Raw genomic sequence first — 17011 nt, 5'->3', positions numbered from 1 at the left:
ATCACTGGACAGGGATGGTTTTATCCCATGTTCATATAAATCAGACATTAGCAAATCAGTGTCTATCAAGGAATACATTTAAAAAAAAAGAACATAACAGTAAGAGTACATTTTTCCTTCCTTCCCCATTTTTCCATTGGCCCTATGCTACATCTTTGTTATTTTCTTTTCTGCCTTATTTATCAGTTGTTTTAAGAACTATGGTCATTCATTAGATTAAAATGCTTAAGAACAGAGACATACAGAGAAATTCTTGCTCTACTAGTTGTCAGAGATGGGAAAGCCTATTTATAAATGACAATTAAATTTCTTTGTCTTTGGATAAGGTTGCTAATATTGCCGAATGCTTTCTCTCTCGTTCTGTGTGTGTTTGTGTGTGTGCGCGTGCCCACGCCCACACTGCTACTAAAATTTAGTGCATATGGGATCAGCGGGATCTTGTTAAAATGCAGATATTGATTCACTAGGTCTGGGGTGGGGCCTGATAATTTGCATTTTCAAAAAGATCCTAGAGGATAAAGATTTTCCTGGTCTGAGACCATACTGCTAATGGCAAAGTTTTAGAGAACAGATGCGTTTTGTCCAATTTTGATTATACATTGAACTTCAGAATTAAGTACTTCTCCAAGTTATTAACCTATCACAGAATAATATGACCTAGTGATTTCCCATGACCAGCTCTAAATCTCATAGATTTCCCAGAGAAGAAATAGCTGTTCATGTTTCCACTTTGCCTCGAAAATCAGACACAGTCCACTGCCAGATAATTTCCCTGAGCTCAGCCATAGGAGCTTCCTTCTTGTAAAGCAAGATAGTCACACAACCCTTCTGGTTGTTTCCTGCGGTGTATTACATAGTACACAACTATGAGGCATGGTTGTAGCCTAATGAAGCAGGAAACATGGTCTCTTTCACCTTTTTCCTAACTCTACAGAAGCTCAAACCTTTATAGAGATACCATAATTTGAAACCTGGATTAGGGAAACGTGTTCAAAAGTCATTGTTTCCTATCTTCTCTCTCTGAATCCTGGAAATGATGAATAAAGAGAATAGAGAGTTTAAAATAGAATGTGTATGTGTATGCCCGCACATATGTGTGTGTTACATTATAAAGAAATTGTCACTTGTCAATTTTAATAAAACTGTATCAAGTTCCTGATTATTTAAGGGTGTAGTGACATAGGTTTTTTTTTTTTTAATTTCTTTTATTTTTGTCATATTACATTGAAATTGTATTTAGGTAATGTTTGCCTAAGGAATACACTATGTAACATTATAAACATACAAAAAGAAATATTGCAAAACATGTATCCATTTCAACACTCCTATATATTTTTTAAGGAACCACGGCATTTGCAGTTTTTCAGCGAATTCGGCACTAGTGATATTTATGTGTCACTGGCGGGCAAAAAAAAACACGGAGCACCGACTAACTATGGATTCTGCTTTAAGGTACAGGCTTAATATTTTGATAGATCAATAAAGCAAGCCTCAGCCTTTTAGGTAAGCTTGAGTTTCTTTTAATTTCTTTAAAAAAAGAGACAGCTTTCTTTTATATATAGGAGAATTTTAGTGGCTTTTATTTCAACAGGTGTTACCTTCAAGATATGCATTAACGATAAACAATGTGCTGTGGCCTTCTAGCCTAACAAAGCAGGAGGGCCCCGAGACCTGAAAATGCTCTGTGCAGAAGAAGAGCAGAGTAGGACGTGCTGGGTGACCGCGATTAGATTGCTTAAGGTAATCTCACTGGAGGCATGAATTTCTATTAAATGCTGTGAGTACCATAAAAGTTTGAAAATATCTGTAGTTGAAAATGCAAAGAAGAGTGAGTCCTAATATGAATCTTTGTGACTACATGAGAAAGAAGAAAAATAGCCACCACCAAATGCATGTATTTTTTAATCTAAAAGATAAACACTTGCAGAGTAAAGTGGAATGGGCTAATACTTTATCTTTTGTTTATGAAGTAATATTCCGTTTCTAGAAATTCTCTGATTTTTATTTTTTTATTTTTGCAAGAGTATTATATCCATAGCTGGCTGGATGTCTCTCACATACAACTTAGTCTGTGTTTATACAACATTGCTTACAATTCAGTGTGAAGTGTGTTTAAAACATGTCTGCCTGGATATGTTTCATGCAATTGTTTTATGTTCCATTTAAGTGTTTTATAAATTACATTCTAGCTTAAGAATTACAATTTACTTCTAGTAGAACATCAAAAAAATTGTCCAATTTTCCTATGAGCATATTTTTAAATCATCCACTTGGGTGTTAAATGAAAATTACAACTTCCATAAGCATAATTTGTTGATGAGCATTTGGAAATGAGTAAGAACCTTCTAAAGGTAGATACATGTAGAAAAGAGATATAGAACTGATTTCTTTCAGAATGTATTGAAAGCACATGTTTATTCAATTTATTTTGAAACTTACATGCCAGTAAATTTATACAACTTTACAGTTATAAAAGTAATCACCCATTTCGTTATAAAGACACTACTTTGATAATCACAATTGGGGTAAAAATCATGAATTTTTTTTTGTTTTGTTTTTGAAAAAGTAAAATACAAAGAGTATGTCTGTTCACTTTATTTATATCATTTACTGCCAAAGTTGACAAAGTATACAAATTACTATTTTTCTTAATCCTTTGTTTAAAATAGAAGCTTCAGCATTTACCCAGATATTCTTTATAATTCATGCCTGATCACTAATATAATTTATTAACTTACAGATTTCACATTCTATGCATAGCATATATATATGATTCACTTATTACCACATAAAGATTTAGATTATTAACAGTGTGTGTACTAAAACTAGCTTTTTGATATATTTAGAAGTTAACATCAGAGAAATGGAGTCTTGTAGAATCCCTGGGTTCTGTCCTTTCGTTAGGCTGAAGAGTGTACACTTCACTTCATAATCAAGTTCTCAGCTTATGTATTTTCTAGGTCCACTTTGGAACTAGAAGTTTTTCTGCTGCCATTTCCATATTTGCCACTTGGTAGCTCTTCAAATCATTACTAGCATCCTGGGTAAGAGAGAGATCAGGGTAAAGAAGGATAGAACAATCATAATCAGATTAGTAATCAGACTAGCTTTGGAGGAAATTTTTATTTTGAAAAATTTTTTAAGTTGAGGTAAAATTCTGATATTAAATATTAATCAAACTATTTTTAATGTGAACAATTCATTGACATTTAGTGCATTCAAAGTGTGCAACCATCACTTCCATATAATTCAAAAACATTTTCATCATCACAAAATGTACCCATTAAGCAGTATCTCAGAGAATCTCAGGTGCCATTGAATTTACAAGGATACACTTTGTGATATTACAAAAAATAAAAAAAATGATGCCAATATAATTACGACAGGTGACTTTCACATCACTTTTGCCATTTGTTTTACTTTTATTTAAATAGTTATTATAGACTTATTTAGACTTAAATAGAAATTTGCCATATTTCACTTTTGCATGCACAGACTTACTTATATATACATGTACATGTCTATATATGTAGACATTGATATATGTATATGTATATATGAAATGATAAATGAAATAAATTAGTCAAGATCTCTGTAAAACTTCTTTCTGTTCCAAGTCTGGCTTTCCTGAATCATTTTCATCTCAGAGTCATGGATACCTGTTACTTTCCACACAATGTCTGGCTCTGTGCCATCTTTGAAGAGACAAATGTTGTATTTTGAAATGCACGTGCAAGAATCAATGAAATATGCCAAAAATTTCCTTTAATTCTTCCATCTTGGCGATGCTCAGTTTCTGGAAGAGTGTTCCCTTCTTGCTTTTTCCTCTCATCTGATTATTCTTATAGACCCTTTCAAGTCAGATTTCCAGTTCAAAGATGCTTCATTGTGTTAGATTTCTATAGCTGGTATAGTAAATTACCCCCAATTTAGAGACTTAAAATAACACAAACTTATTATCCTATATTCTTTTTTTCTTTTTCTTTTTTCTTCTTGACAGTATTGGGGAATTAACTCGGCAATCTACCACTAAGCTATACCCCTGTTGCTCAGGCAGGCCTCAAACTTGTGATCCTCCTGTCTCAGCCTCCCGAGTTACTGGGATTGTAGGCATGTGACACTCCTCCCAACTATCCTGTACTCTTTTAGTTCAAGTCCAGAATGAGTCTTACTAGGTCAGTCAAGGCTTGGCAGGGCTGCCTGCCCTCTGGAGTCTTCAGGGGAGAAACACTTCCCTTGTCCTTTCTAGCCTTGTGAGGCCACACATACACCTTGGCTGGTGGCTATTCCTCCACTTTCAAAGACAGTAGTATCACACCAATTCCTTCTCATGCTACCAACTCCCTAGCTCTGTCCCTTCTGCCTTTCCCTTCCACTTTTAAGCTCCCGGTAATTGCATTGGGTGCACGTGGAGAAGCCAGGATAATCCTCATCCCACAGTCACTTGGCTAGAAACCTCAGTTTCCTTTTGCCATGTAGCCTAACATATTCACAGGTTCCAGGGTTAGGATGTGGACATATTTCTGGGATGGTTATTTTGTGTATCATATCAGTGTTCCCTGTTTATTTCAATGACAAAACTTTTCCAGATGATGCCAGAAAAGGAGGTGAACAATCCAGGAGTACCTTTAACCTATAGCCAATGAGAAACCAGACATGAAAGTGACACAGTCTGTCTTACATTTGAATATTAACAGATCAGGCCTCTCTTTGGAGAAATTCTAGTTACATATAGAATTGTAGAATATCGAAGACTTAGAAAAGTGGATTGCTCACATAGAGTATCCCAGTTACATATTCTCTCTTTGTCTTTCTTCAGTTAGAACTCTGATGGCTTCTCTGTTGTGGTATTTCATTCTTTTATCTGCCCCTCCATAGGACAGAGAAATGTTAAAGTTGGCCCATGACTACCCTTGACAAGAGTTAAATGCCTACTAAAGGTCTTCAATGGCACCTAGGTACCTACCTAACCCTGCAGGTGTCAGGAACAATACATCTAGGAAGATAACCATCTTATTAGTAGGTAGCAGGTTTTTCAATGAAGAAGGTGGCCAATCATCATGTTCCTTGTGAAAGTGCTGGTTTGAGGTTATTATCTATACTTCATAATGAACTTGACTAGGAATTAAGCTCTTCTGTCTTCTTTTTAAAGTTATTGTAGGCTTAGAGTTGATTTAAAGTGAATTTCATTAGGTCCCATTAATGTCATTCAAACCTTGAATTAAAAAATAATTTTTAGAAGTTGGGAAGTAATTGGATAAAGAAGTAAGCACAGAGAATTTTAAATGAATGTGGGTTTGTATTCATGTTAGAAGCAAAATCTTGAAATAATGATTCTCTTAATCCCCTCCCCCCAATTTTGTTTGTTTGTTTGTTTGCCTAATTACCAAATATATCCACTTTGCTAGAATTGGTATCAAGGAACTAGTAGAGAAATAGCACTGTTGAACTGTTTCTATGGAATTTATCCTATGGGTAAGATTTGATTTCATGGTATTGTTCAGTATTTTCTATATAGTACTCTTTGTGTGTGTATGTGCACTCATGCATGTCTGTGAGTGTGTGTGTCTGTGCACGTGTGTGGGTGCATGAAGGAAGCCCATTTAAGGTAGACACTCAAGTACTGGGCAGAGTAAGTGTTGCTCATAAGTTGTGTAGACAGATATGTGGGTCACAGACCCATAACTGGTGCCAGAGGCGATGCAGGTCAGTAGGGGCTGGCCCAGGTGGACCAAAGGGAGGTGCCAGAAGGGTGGCATAGGCAGGCAAACCCACTGGGAAACCTTGAGCTAGGTGGTGGTGCCTAGGCTAGAGCCTGACCCCAGGAAGCAGTGTTGTGGCTGGTTGGGGTTTTGAAGAACCTAAGGGCTGGCACCTTTAGGGGCCTTTTAGACCTGCCACTGAATTGTAGTCTTATCAGCTGGATTCTGGCAGCCCTGGAGGCAGGCATGAAGATGGTCTTTCTCCTCCAGGTGGTAAAGATAGTTCATCAGGGCCAACATGGAATCAACAGCAGCACATTCTTCTTCAAAGTCATCCTCCTCACCTTCCATATCTGCTTCCACTGTCAGGCCCATTTGAGACCCAGCCACCTGCTGGCTCAGGTGCTACTGGGGCCTTGAGGTGATAGAACACAGTGACCACCCTGCCAAATGCCAGCACCACGAAGGTGGAGGCAGTAGATGGAACAGGGCCGCTGAGACCTAACATAAAGTTCATTATGTCTTCATGAAATGGAAAGAATTGTGGAGTGTAGCCAAATGTAAATAAATATATATAAATATAAATAATTTAAAAGCTGCCAATATAATTGCTCCCCCCCCAAAATAGCTTAAATCTAAAGGAGTAATTTCCAGATTCAGATCAGGATTCCTCAGGACAAGTTTGCTCATGGCAGTTAGCAGTCTTAATTTTTCTCAAACTAATAATCCCATTAGAATTCAGACCTACTTTCCCATTATGGCCAGCTGGCTCAGTCTGTAAGATGCTGCCTCCTAAAAGTGAAGACCCCACATTTCTAATCTGCTACATTGGATTTTGAAACTCTGAAATCAGCTGGACTCCTCACTGCTTTGGTTTTCTGAATGTGAAGCCCAAAATTATTATGAGAAAATTATTCTTGGTTAAAAGAATATTTAACCAAGAATGATATAGTGCCAAGAATTTTCTAGATAGGGCCCAATTTATAGTTTTACCAAGGGGACAAATTAATTCATCAATCATCAGAATGACAGTGAATTTTACAGTGTTGCTTAGGACATATGTGAGGTTTTTTAAATCTTTGGAATGTATGGCATGACACCTTTCCCAAGTGAGCTTTCTTTTCACGAGACAAGGTACCAGTCCAAATGATTTTGCTGCAAAGTATGTAAGTAGAAATGTAAGTCTCAGTATAAAGTAATACCAGTATAAAGTAATACTGGTGAGCAAGACCTTAATTTGGGAGCCTCAGTAAAACAAACAAATAAAAAAACATATCTTTTTAAATGCATCGTTGAAGGGCATTAAAAGATTTTCTGTCAAAATTTTGGTTGCTTTACTTATCTGTTTGAAGGAAAATCACAAAATTATTTTTTATACTGATAACATGTGATTAATGAAAGAATATTTTAATTGAATTACCAGTGTAGTAAAGTAAAAGTTGTAGCATTATGTTTTTGTTTATTTATTTTTCAGTATGGCATGCAGTTGTACCAGAATTATATGCATCCATATCAAGGCAGAAGTGGCTGCAGTTCTCAGAGTATATCACCCATGGTAAGGATCAGATTTTTTTGAACCTATATTTTATTTTATATTTATATTATGTTAATTTGCTATTACATTACAAATATATACTACAATACATTTACCATTTTCTTTTGGTCAAGTAAAGTTATACTTTGTATATATGATGTTATATTGAAATTTTTATACTTGGATAGCATATGTGTACAGTCTGTGATAAAAATCACAGGACATATATGAAGTATTCAATTATAATACATAATGTTATGTTAGTAAAACATTTTAAATACTTGAAGGAATGTATATTCTATGTTATTACATCATTTGAGGATTAGATTCTTAATAAGATAATTTGTAGAATATTTTCCTTGGCATTATGTGTTTTTTAAATTAATTTTCTTTGATTGTGGGTTTGCTTATTTATTTTAATACTGATTCTGGGATTCTTGTGGCCTATTATAGAGATGCCAATAATTTCAAATTTTAAAAACTGTAATATACGCATGTGCATGCTTTTACTTTCTGGCTTTCTAACAGTAATTCTTTTTTTAAGTTCCAGGTCCTTAAAAAGCAGACTGCTTTCCAGGAAATGCAAAAACTACAAGTCAAAATATAGGTCATGCATTACATTAACTATGCAGTGCTTCTCAGAGTTTTACCAAATGTAACTTGGATATTTATTTGCAGACACACACAGGCACATCTTTTACCTTCTTTAGCACTTAATTTTAATTTCCTGTGCATTAACACAGAAATTTATTTCTGAACTTAAAGTTTATATTCTGCAATTCTTGCTGCACTTCTTAATATTGACTATATTAGAAATTCAGATGTATGTGCCTGTGTTACAAATCAGTTAATGCACATTTCTGAAAACTGTGTTTCCACTTAGGTTAAAAATGTGTTCTTCCTGACTATGACCAAGGAAGGTACATTTACCCACATGTAATGTGCCAGATGAAATGCTCAGTTCCAGGAATGTGGCATGAAATAATGTTGATTATGAAGCCCAATAGACGATATAGAAAAAGAGCCCCTATTTTGTAGTTATGTTGCTTTAAATTATGGAAGAATAACTTTTCATCTTTGTATCATATTACTTTTAAACCCTAAAATAAGAAACTAAGGAATGTAATGAATTTTTATAATAGAAATCACTTTAAGGTGAATATTTTTTACAGTTTGTCAGCTTACTCTTATCTTTCAATCCATCTGTATATAAAAAGAACAATGAATTTTATTATCTTAATCCTTTCCTAAATCCCTCTAAATTTTCTTTTAGAATCTAGAGTTATTAGCATGGACGTGTTAATAGCACCAAACGTTTGGAAGCAATTATTATTTAGTGTCCTTTTAATCATAGGAAAAAATTGTTATAAATAAAGTCCTTTCCATTTTCATTACTTTTGTTAGCATACAAGTGTTATATAATTCTTACCTTTTCCCATTGAAAGTCATTCTGCTGTTGATCACGGCAAATCTGAATTTGGTTAGCCGGTCTTTGCTTATTCAACCCCAATTGTAAAAAGAACTGCTCCTTGAGTGAATCTGACTGGAATCAGGTGTGATAGGGGTGAGAGGTCCCAGTGCCTCATGGTAAGGGCTTGTTCTAAACAGGAGTTGTGATCATAGAAGGTAGCACTTGAGAACTGTATCTATGCTATTCTTAATGTCTGTGAAGGAGACCTAGATGTTTGGGGAGGTATTTGTGTTTACTTTTGTGTCTATGGAGAGTCCCGCTTTTCTAGATGATTACAGAGGAATCAGTGACCTGAATGGTGCTGGTGCCTCTCACCTGTCTCTGCTGCTCTCTACTCAGGAACTGTTTTCAGTGAGTTACATAGAAAAGTTAGAATAATTTAGTTACCTTTCTCAAGTAACAGTATTCTCTTTTAAACTTGTCCATGTTTTGAAAAGAGAAACAAAACAACAGTTCTCATACCAAAGGGAGCACCTAGCCATAATACCATGTGACAGCCACTTATATCAACTTTTGAAATGAGAATCGTCAGCAGATATTTTAGGAAGCCAGATAGATGTGGTTCATTTTAGGGTAAAGAAGTAATTCATTTAATGGAGTGTCTGTTAATATGTTCCTGGCTGGAGTGAGGAGATTGGGAGAAAATGTCTGCTTAGTTCTTTTTAGTCTTTACTTTTGACCCTGGGCTAGACATGCTAAGCTGCATTTCTTTCCTTTACCTCCCACGATGTGGCACTTGAAAGAACCCTAGATGGGACATATTGGTTGCTATTTTTACCATAAGCTGTGTGATCTTGGTTGGATCTCTGGTGTCTTGCAGTGTAAAAGAAGGGGGTAGTTGCATAATCTCTTGACTCTTACATCTGGGGTGTCCTTTGGCTCTGTATGAAACAGATGAGAGAACGATATCTGGAGGAATTCTTTGCCCTCTTGTTCAGTCATTCTGAACTGCAGGTTTATCAAGATCCTTCAAATAGAGTGACAGAGAAAGCATGGCTAGTTGCCATGTAGTTATATTGCCTAAAAACCATTTTACATGTAAACCTCACTAAAAGTGGATACAAGCAGTCTCAGAGTGTGGCCTGGGTAATCCAGGGTACACCCAGGCTTCCCTTCTTAGAGAGAAAGGCTATGCAATTAAAATCATGGATCATTTTGCTAGGGCCTACCCTGTTCATCCCGTAAGGAGAGCTAGAAAAAGGAACAAATATTTGAGAAATACAGCCAGTTCTGAATGTTACCAGCATTGCTTTCCTATGTGAAAGAAATTGTGCTGAAAATGACCTTTTGGGTTTGTCAGACTCTGCTTTACTTCCATTTCTTTGTCCACCAAAGGTAAACTATTAATTTTTCATCCACCACCTGCCATTCAGTAGACAACATTTACTACACTCCTCTTTCCTCCTAGTGTAGTTATTGTAGCAAATGGAAAAAATTTTTAATTGTCTTGTATTCTCTGTTTGTCAAATAATTATAGAACATAGGATCTTATTGTACATCTGGTCCTCTGTATTGGGTAGGGAGAGAACAACAGCTTGTTTATTTTATTTTTTCCTCACAGTATTTTTATGTTATCAGGAACTTCTCATTATAGAACCCATCTTGGCATGTGAAGTTAAAGATATTATAAGGATAAATCTATCATTAGGATCCAGGATAGTTACTCTGATTTGGGCAGGCGGACACTTTCCATTAATGTTGGGAAAGCAAAAGTATATCCAACTGGTCCACAGCCCAGCACGGAAGATCACGGGGTGAGAAGGGCAAACTAAGGTGTGACAGCAAATAGAGATTACTGAGACAGCATCTGTCTGGAAAGAGCAGCTGTCAGTTATAAAGGCTCCTGTAACAAATGGAAGATTGCACGCCAGATCTCTAGAAATATAGATGGACCATAATAAGATTGTCGGCCACTATCACATGGTTTGAAGAGAAAATAACAGATGCTAATAAAATGGGATGTGTGAGACAGTGATAAAGAAACCTAAATTTTTTTTTCTTGAGGATAAGGTTTTGTTTGAAGCCCACATTTGACTATAGTATCTTTTCCAAAGGTAGAGAGAGAGAGAGAGAGAGAGTGTGTGTGAAAGCCAGAAGTCTCCAGACGCAGGTTAGCTCGTAATTTACCAGTGTAATTTCACTTTGGGTTTTGTTCTTTTATTAATTATTGAAGAATAAGTGATACACACTTCCATTTAGTTTTTTTTTATTTTGCTTAGTTTTAAGTTATCTTCCTAGTGTATAAGACATGTGAGACTCTTGACTAGAGCGTTTGACAATTTTCTCTTTTTTTAGTACTCATGACTCATTGTGGGATAGCATGCCTGTTTCTTGAAAGATGATTGCAAAATAGGACGTCAGAAAAAAGAAAATAAAAATAAGATCCAGGATTTATATGTTTTACTTTCCCTTTAGAGACTAGGAATATAAGAAGTAATTAGTGAAAACATTGACTTTATCATTGTTTTGATTATATTTATTTCAATATGTCTTTTCATGTCTGTGCTTCTGTCATTCAGAGTTGTTTTTGCAGCACTAACTTGGCCACCCATCTCTTCAAAAAGGAAAACGTGTTTATATGTTACATCATAAATTTAAAAAAAAAATTTTTTTTTAGTTGTTGACAGACCTTTATTTATTTGTATGCAGTGCTGAGAATCAAACTCAGTGCCTCACACAAGCCCGGCAAGTGTGCTACCGCTGAGTCCCAGCCCCAGCCCTATCATAAAAATTTTAATATGAAATCTAATATTATGTATTATTATTCTGCTAAATTTTATTTTCCAAATGAAGTGAAACTTGACATGATAAGCTTTCAAAACACATACTCCAATTTGCTCCTTTATAAAACATGAGTACTATTTCTAAGAAGATGTGTATCTAAGTTATAGCTTTTACATATTTTGAATCATAAAATCGTGGCTTCAAAGTTGGTGGATTTGACATAAAGTTTAATACAGAGATGAGTTCAGAAGTGATAGTTCTCTATAGCCAGTAGGAAGGGTTATTTCTTCCTCAATTGGAGTTTTGCCATATTAGGAGATAATGTGAAAAAGAGGTTTGTTTTAGGGGAAAGACATGCTTTCTTTCAAAGATTTTCATCACATTACTCAACACTTAATTCAGTTATCCTAACAAATAGCCATTGAACTTATTTATCAAAGTTCTCCATAGCATCATTTTATATTGAATATGTACTTTTAACTTTTTAATTTCCTGATAGCCACTTTAGGAATCCCAGTCTCAAATTGAAGCATGTTGCCAGCAAAACAGTGAACGATTACTTTTGAAGATTTTCATGACTTGCAAGTGTTTTCTGGTTTTGTTTTGTTTTTCAAAAATTTTTTTTCCAGAGAAGTATATCAGAGAACTCCCTGGTAGCAATGGACTTCTCAGGTCAGAAAAGCAGAGTTATAGAAAATCCCACCGAAGCTCTTTCAGTTGCAGTTGAAGAAGGACTCGCTTGGAGGGTACTCATAATTTCACTTTCTTGAAAGAATTTTTAATTTGAGTTTGTTTCACTCCCAAAACTGAGATTTGTTTTCCCATTCCTTGATCAGAAAAAAGGATGTTTGCGCCTGGGCAGTCACGGTAGCCCCACTGCCTCCTCACAAACCTCTGCCACAAACATGGGTATGTCTGCTCCTAGCCATGGTCACTGAGCTGATGGGCAGCTTGACATGACTTTAATGACATGCGGTCACTAAGTGATGGGGGGCATATATGTAGTGAAATTGCAGTCACTGCAAGCAAACCTTTGTATTCATTCGTTTTATTTCTTTAGCCATCCATCGGTCCCAGCCATGGTTTCACCACAAGATTTCCAGAGATGAAGCTCAGCGATTGATTATTCAGCAAGGACTTGTGGATGGGTAAGTTTGATACTTTTAGTGTTGAGTAGAATTTGGGTTTGGATTTTGGATTTGGTTTGGATTTTGCCAGTAAATAATAATCATTTATTCAGTACACACCAAGTGTTTTTAATTTTGGCTTATCATAACTCAGAAATTACTTTTTTCTGTAAGAGTGGCTATCACTGAATTCTAGCAATATCTGTATAATAGCTAGTACACAGAGTGTGCTTAGTATTTGTGTATAAATTAACAGAGAATAGGATTCTTTGTTCTTGACTACGAGTACTAATGTTATCCATTCTGTGCCAATTCTAGCATTTTAGATATTAATTCATGAGAGAAAAAAAACTAACCTTGTTTTTGGGTAATCAATGTTTTAATTTGAACAAGTAATTAATATGATTCTAAAATATGATTTACATTATGACATTATCCTATACATTGTAATTCTTTTTAGGTATAATGCAGGGTATATTAAGTAGAAAGCTTTTTTCTGATATATTTTGAATGTTTGCTTTTATTTCTGTTTACATCCCTATTGCTTTTTCTCTAAATATTAACAGCTTAAAATATGAATCTATTAAAATAGTACTTTTTGATGATTTTTTGTGTTATCTTTTAATGGGATACCATGGAGTACACAAGAGAAGCATAAAATATTTTATAAGAGATTTTTAATCTGAAGGATTTTCTTCTCACATTACTCAGTTTCAGGTACTTTAATACTGGTAAGTTCCTTCCCAAATGCAGTACAATGAGGACATTTTATTGAGGATTGGGTGAGAAATGAAACTGTTGTCATTTTAAACAACTGGAGAAAGAATCTTTTATCTTCAAAGGTTGACTTAAGATGATGACAAGGGTTTGAGGAGATTTAATACTGACATTTGGGTAAAAATGCATCTTCACATGGAAGATTATTAATAACAAGTCAGCATTTCACCAGACTCTAAATAAGAAAGGATTTCAATATGCTTCTCTGCTTGGAGCATGGTCTTTTTTTGGATATAAATTTGAACAGTGATCAGAGTTACAATCCAATGAGGTCAGGAAAAGAAAAAAAAGAAAGAATGATTTTAAATGTTTTAGAAGATTATAATTCCCTTTATTTATGAATTTGTAACCCGGAGAAAATAATTAATTGTACAGAGTAATCATGCCTGCTTCTATTATTTTGGTATTCCTTTGGAAAGTTGTGAAGGTGTCAGGCGGTCCACCAGGTGGTAGTGGTGATCTGCTTGGGAGGGGGAAGAATTACTGCTTAATTTTCCCGTGAAATGCCCTTTGTCCTGTCTCCCAATGATGTAATGTCAGAGTCTCACAAATAAAATGGATAATTTCATCAGACATCTGTGATGCCTCAGATTTGGCTGCCTCTTTGCCCAGGCACAGTGAGATTAGTATTGGAGTCACCAGTGGGGACCACTTACACAGTGTGTTTGCCAGTAATTAATACAAAACTGGCTTTTCACTGCATTGCCAGTAAATAAGAATCCATGCCCGGCAGCCTTTTTCTCTGAGACCATTAGGCCACGTCTTCTTTTTGTAACCTGACATTAATAGAGGCTTTCCCACTGCATTCTTCAAGGTTAAAGTGCACGTTGGGTATATTTTTTTTTAACTTGAAACATTTTTACTTAAACATTTAATAAACAATTTAAAGATGGATTTTAAGGATATAATCATGTCTTATTTTCTGTCGTGTAACAGTAGAAGCCAGAATCAAAAGAAGAAAGCAGACCAAGTATAGAAAAGGGGGTAAAAAATGATTTTACTCTAAATCATTATGTCCTTTCAGGGGCCTATCATGACCCATAAACTAACTACCTACCTAACTAACCATACACACACACACACACACACACACACACTCATCCCTTATTTTTTCTCATCCCTTATTCTTTCTGGTAGTTACATGGGAATACCCAATTTCCCAGTGGAAAAAGGACAACATGAACTGTTGATGCCAACAGAATGTTATGCTGGGTATTGTAAGCAAACAATGTCACAAATAGACTGTGTATTTATCCTATTAAAATTACATTAGCACTGATGACAGTTTTGTAGTATGAGATTATATTGTAACATATCATTCACCAAGTTGAATAATCATACCCACTGAATACACAGTTAAGGAGATCCCAGCTACAGCTTTTATGAGTACACATCCTGGGTTTGTTGCATGCTATGTTTCTATGAAATCTGTGAGTAAATGTAGAAACATTGAAATTCTTCCTCTCTCTCTTTAGAGTTTTCTTGGTGCGGGATAGTCAGAGTAACCCCAAAACTTTCGTCCTGTCAATGAGTCATGGACAAAAAATAAAGCACTTTCAAATTATACCAGTAAGTAATTTGTGATTTCACATTCGTATATTAGATATGATCTTAATGCATAAGCTTTTGGAAACTTTGTTTTTCTGTTGTTCCTTTTATTAAATATAATGTGGGAGCTTGTGCTTTGACCAAAGTTAAGTTTGGCAGAAATGGTTTTATGAGCCTGAATTAATATAAGAAATACAGGAATTGTAAAAATTAAATTTATCTTTTTTCCACAAAATATGATTTAGCAATATTGTATAGACCCCATGCCACCTATTGTTAAAAGGCCACTAAAGATTCTTTTTTCTGAGTTCTAACCATTCCTTAAAAAACATTATTTTAAAACCCTTTCTCTTCTCTTTTCTCAAAGACATTTTTTGCTATTATTGTTGCTAGTTTTTATTCATTTGTTTTAAATTATTTGTATAGAAACACAGGAACTGTGAAATTGGTGGACATTTAAATAATCCTGGGAAATTTTTTAAAATATCTGTGACTCTGTTTTTGACTGGCTCAACTTGCTTTGGGATTTTTTTTTTTTTTTTTGCTTCTGCTGTTGTGTGTCAACATGTGCACATATGTACATATGTGCGTGCATATTGGAATCAGGCAGAGTAAAACAGATTCAGTCTACTTTCAGGAAGATCTTATTTAAATTACTGGTGCTTTCCTTTGAATTGCCTCTTTTTGAAATCATCCAAAGGCCATATAGAGTACCAACCCTGCTTCTTTGATTATTTGATCAGTGTTCCCAGCAAGTATGAGCGTTTAATGCTAGAAGACTTCACCACCAAACAAAAAAAGTCAACTGACATTCCATTAGCATAATATTTCATTGCTTCAGAATGAATTTGCTGATAAAAATTATGTGAATAGTCATTTTTTAATATACTGAGGCATTAAGTAGACAATGTTTAGAAATAGAAATTAATTTCTATACACGGAAGCATTAAAATCTCCTGTCTACTTTTACACTGAATAGTACAGATTTCTCTCTGTTCATTGACTCAAAATAGTTAAACTATCCTCACTAAACAGAACTCTGGGAGAATTAGATGTAGAGAAAGTGGAGGCATGTTTCTTATCCAAGGATCAGATGATACTTCTTTTAAATGTAAGTGAAGTTAAAAAAAAAAAAAAAGTGGACATACCATGCTGTTCTCTGCACAGTCCTTAATTTTATAAACTTGTCAATTTTGGCATGAAGACATAGCTTGCAGTGGAACAACCATCATTCTTCTGGATTCTTTACTCTCTTTACCAGCTTGTTGCTTTTCCTCTTGCAGGTGGAAGATGATGGTGAAATGTTCCACACGCTAGATGATGGCCATACTAGATTTACGGATCTAATCCAGCTGGTGGAGTTCTACCAACTCAACAAGGGCGTTCTTCCTTGCAAGTTGAAACATTATTGTTCTAGGATTGCTCTATAGCTGAACCAGAAGTGATGTGTTAAACTGTTGAAGAAAAAGACTCAAGGGGGAAAAATTAAAAAGAGAGCATAAATAAGGGTAAAAGCATACTGTGGTGAAAGGAATATTTCACCTGCAAGTTATAAAAAATAGTTCGTGCATTGCAAATAAGCAAAAACTTGGATTGGCATTACAATCATCATTTAAAATTTGTAAGTTGAAATTAAACCTTAGGAAAAAATGACTTGGAGTGTTCTTGTGTGGTTTCATATTACTGTATTTTCTTCAAATATGCATACTTCAAACATTTATCTGCTCCTTTTTAAAATATGACAGCACTAGAATTCTCAAACACCAAATATGAAGAAGAAATCGGGTTTCAGAATGATTTTTTGCAAACTGAATTCCAGTTATACTACTTTTTTAATATTAAGAAGCATGAAAAATCTTTAGTTATTAATTAAAAGAAACTATACATGACTTGTTAATAAAACTAAAAACAATTCTGAATTGTATGTTCCCTGGTTTTATTATAGTCAAAAGATCAAATCATACTTTGTGGTAGCAGCTTAAAATTATTTTGAAGTAAATTTTTTTTTTTTTTGTCTAGAAAACTTTCATTAAAGTCATTGAATTACTAACTGTACCATAAAAATCTATACTAGTATTGTACATATTGGTGGCACATTGTTAATTGCACTTTTTTCATTTCTTAATAA

The 17011-nt window shown here is 34.8% G+C and overlaps 1 protein-coding gene across 1 annotated transcript in view; it reads left to right on the top strand.

Annotated features, from left to right (window-relative positions):
- Positions 1–16536, top strand: part of Grb14 (growth factor receptor bound protein 14) — a 33197-nt gene extending 16661 nt beyond the window's left edge. The window contains exons 6-13 of the mRNA XM_048811965.1: positions 1342–1452; positions 1645–1740; positions 7177–7257; positions 12061–12177; positions 12268–12340; positions 12492–12579; positions 14811–14904; positions 16167–16536. Of these exons, the coding sequence (XP_048667922.1) occupies positions 1342–1452; positions 1645–1740; positions 7177–7257; positions 12061–12177; positions 12268–12340; positions 12492–12579; positions 14811–14904; positions 16167–16313 (807 nt within the window). The 3' untranslated portion in view covers positions 16314–16536. The remainder of the gene's footprint in view (positions 1–1341; positions 1453–1644; positions 1741–7176; positions 7258–12060; positions 12178–12267; positions 12341–12491; positions 12580–14810; positions 14905–16166) is intronic.
- The last annotated feature ends 475 nt before the right edge of the window (positions 16537–17011 follow it).

This window comes from Marmota marmota, unplaced genomic scaffold (genome assembly GCF_001458135.2).
Source record: "Marmota marmota marmota unplaced genomic scaffold, marMar, whole genome shotgun sequence".
Classification (NCBI taxonomy): domain Eukaryota; kingdom Metazoa; phylum Chordata; class Mammalia; order Rodentia; family Sciuridae; genus Marmota; species Marmota marmota.
Note: the sequence above shows the minus strand (reverse complement) of the source record. Positions and strands in the feature narration are given on the sequence as shown.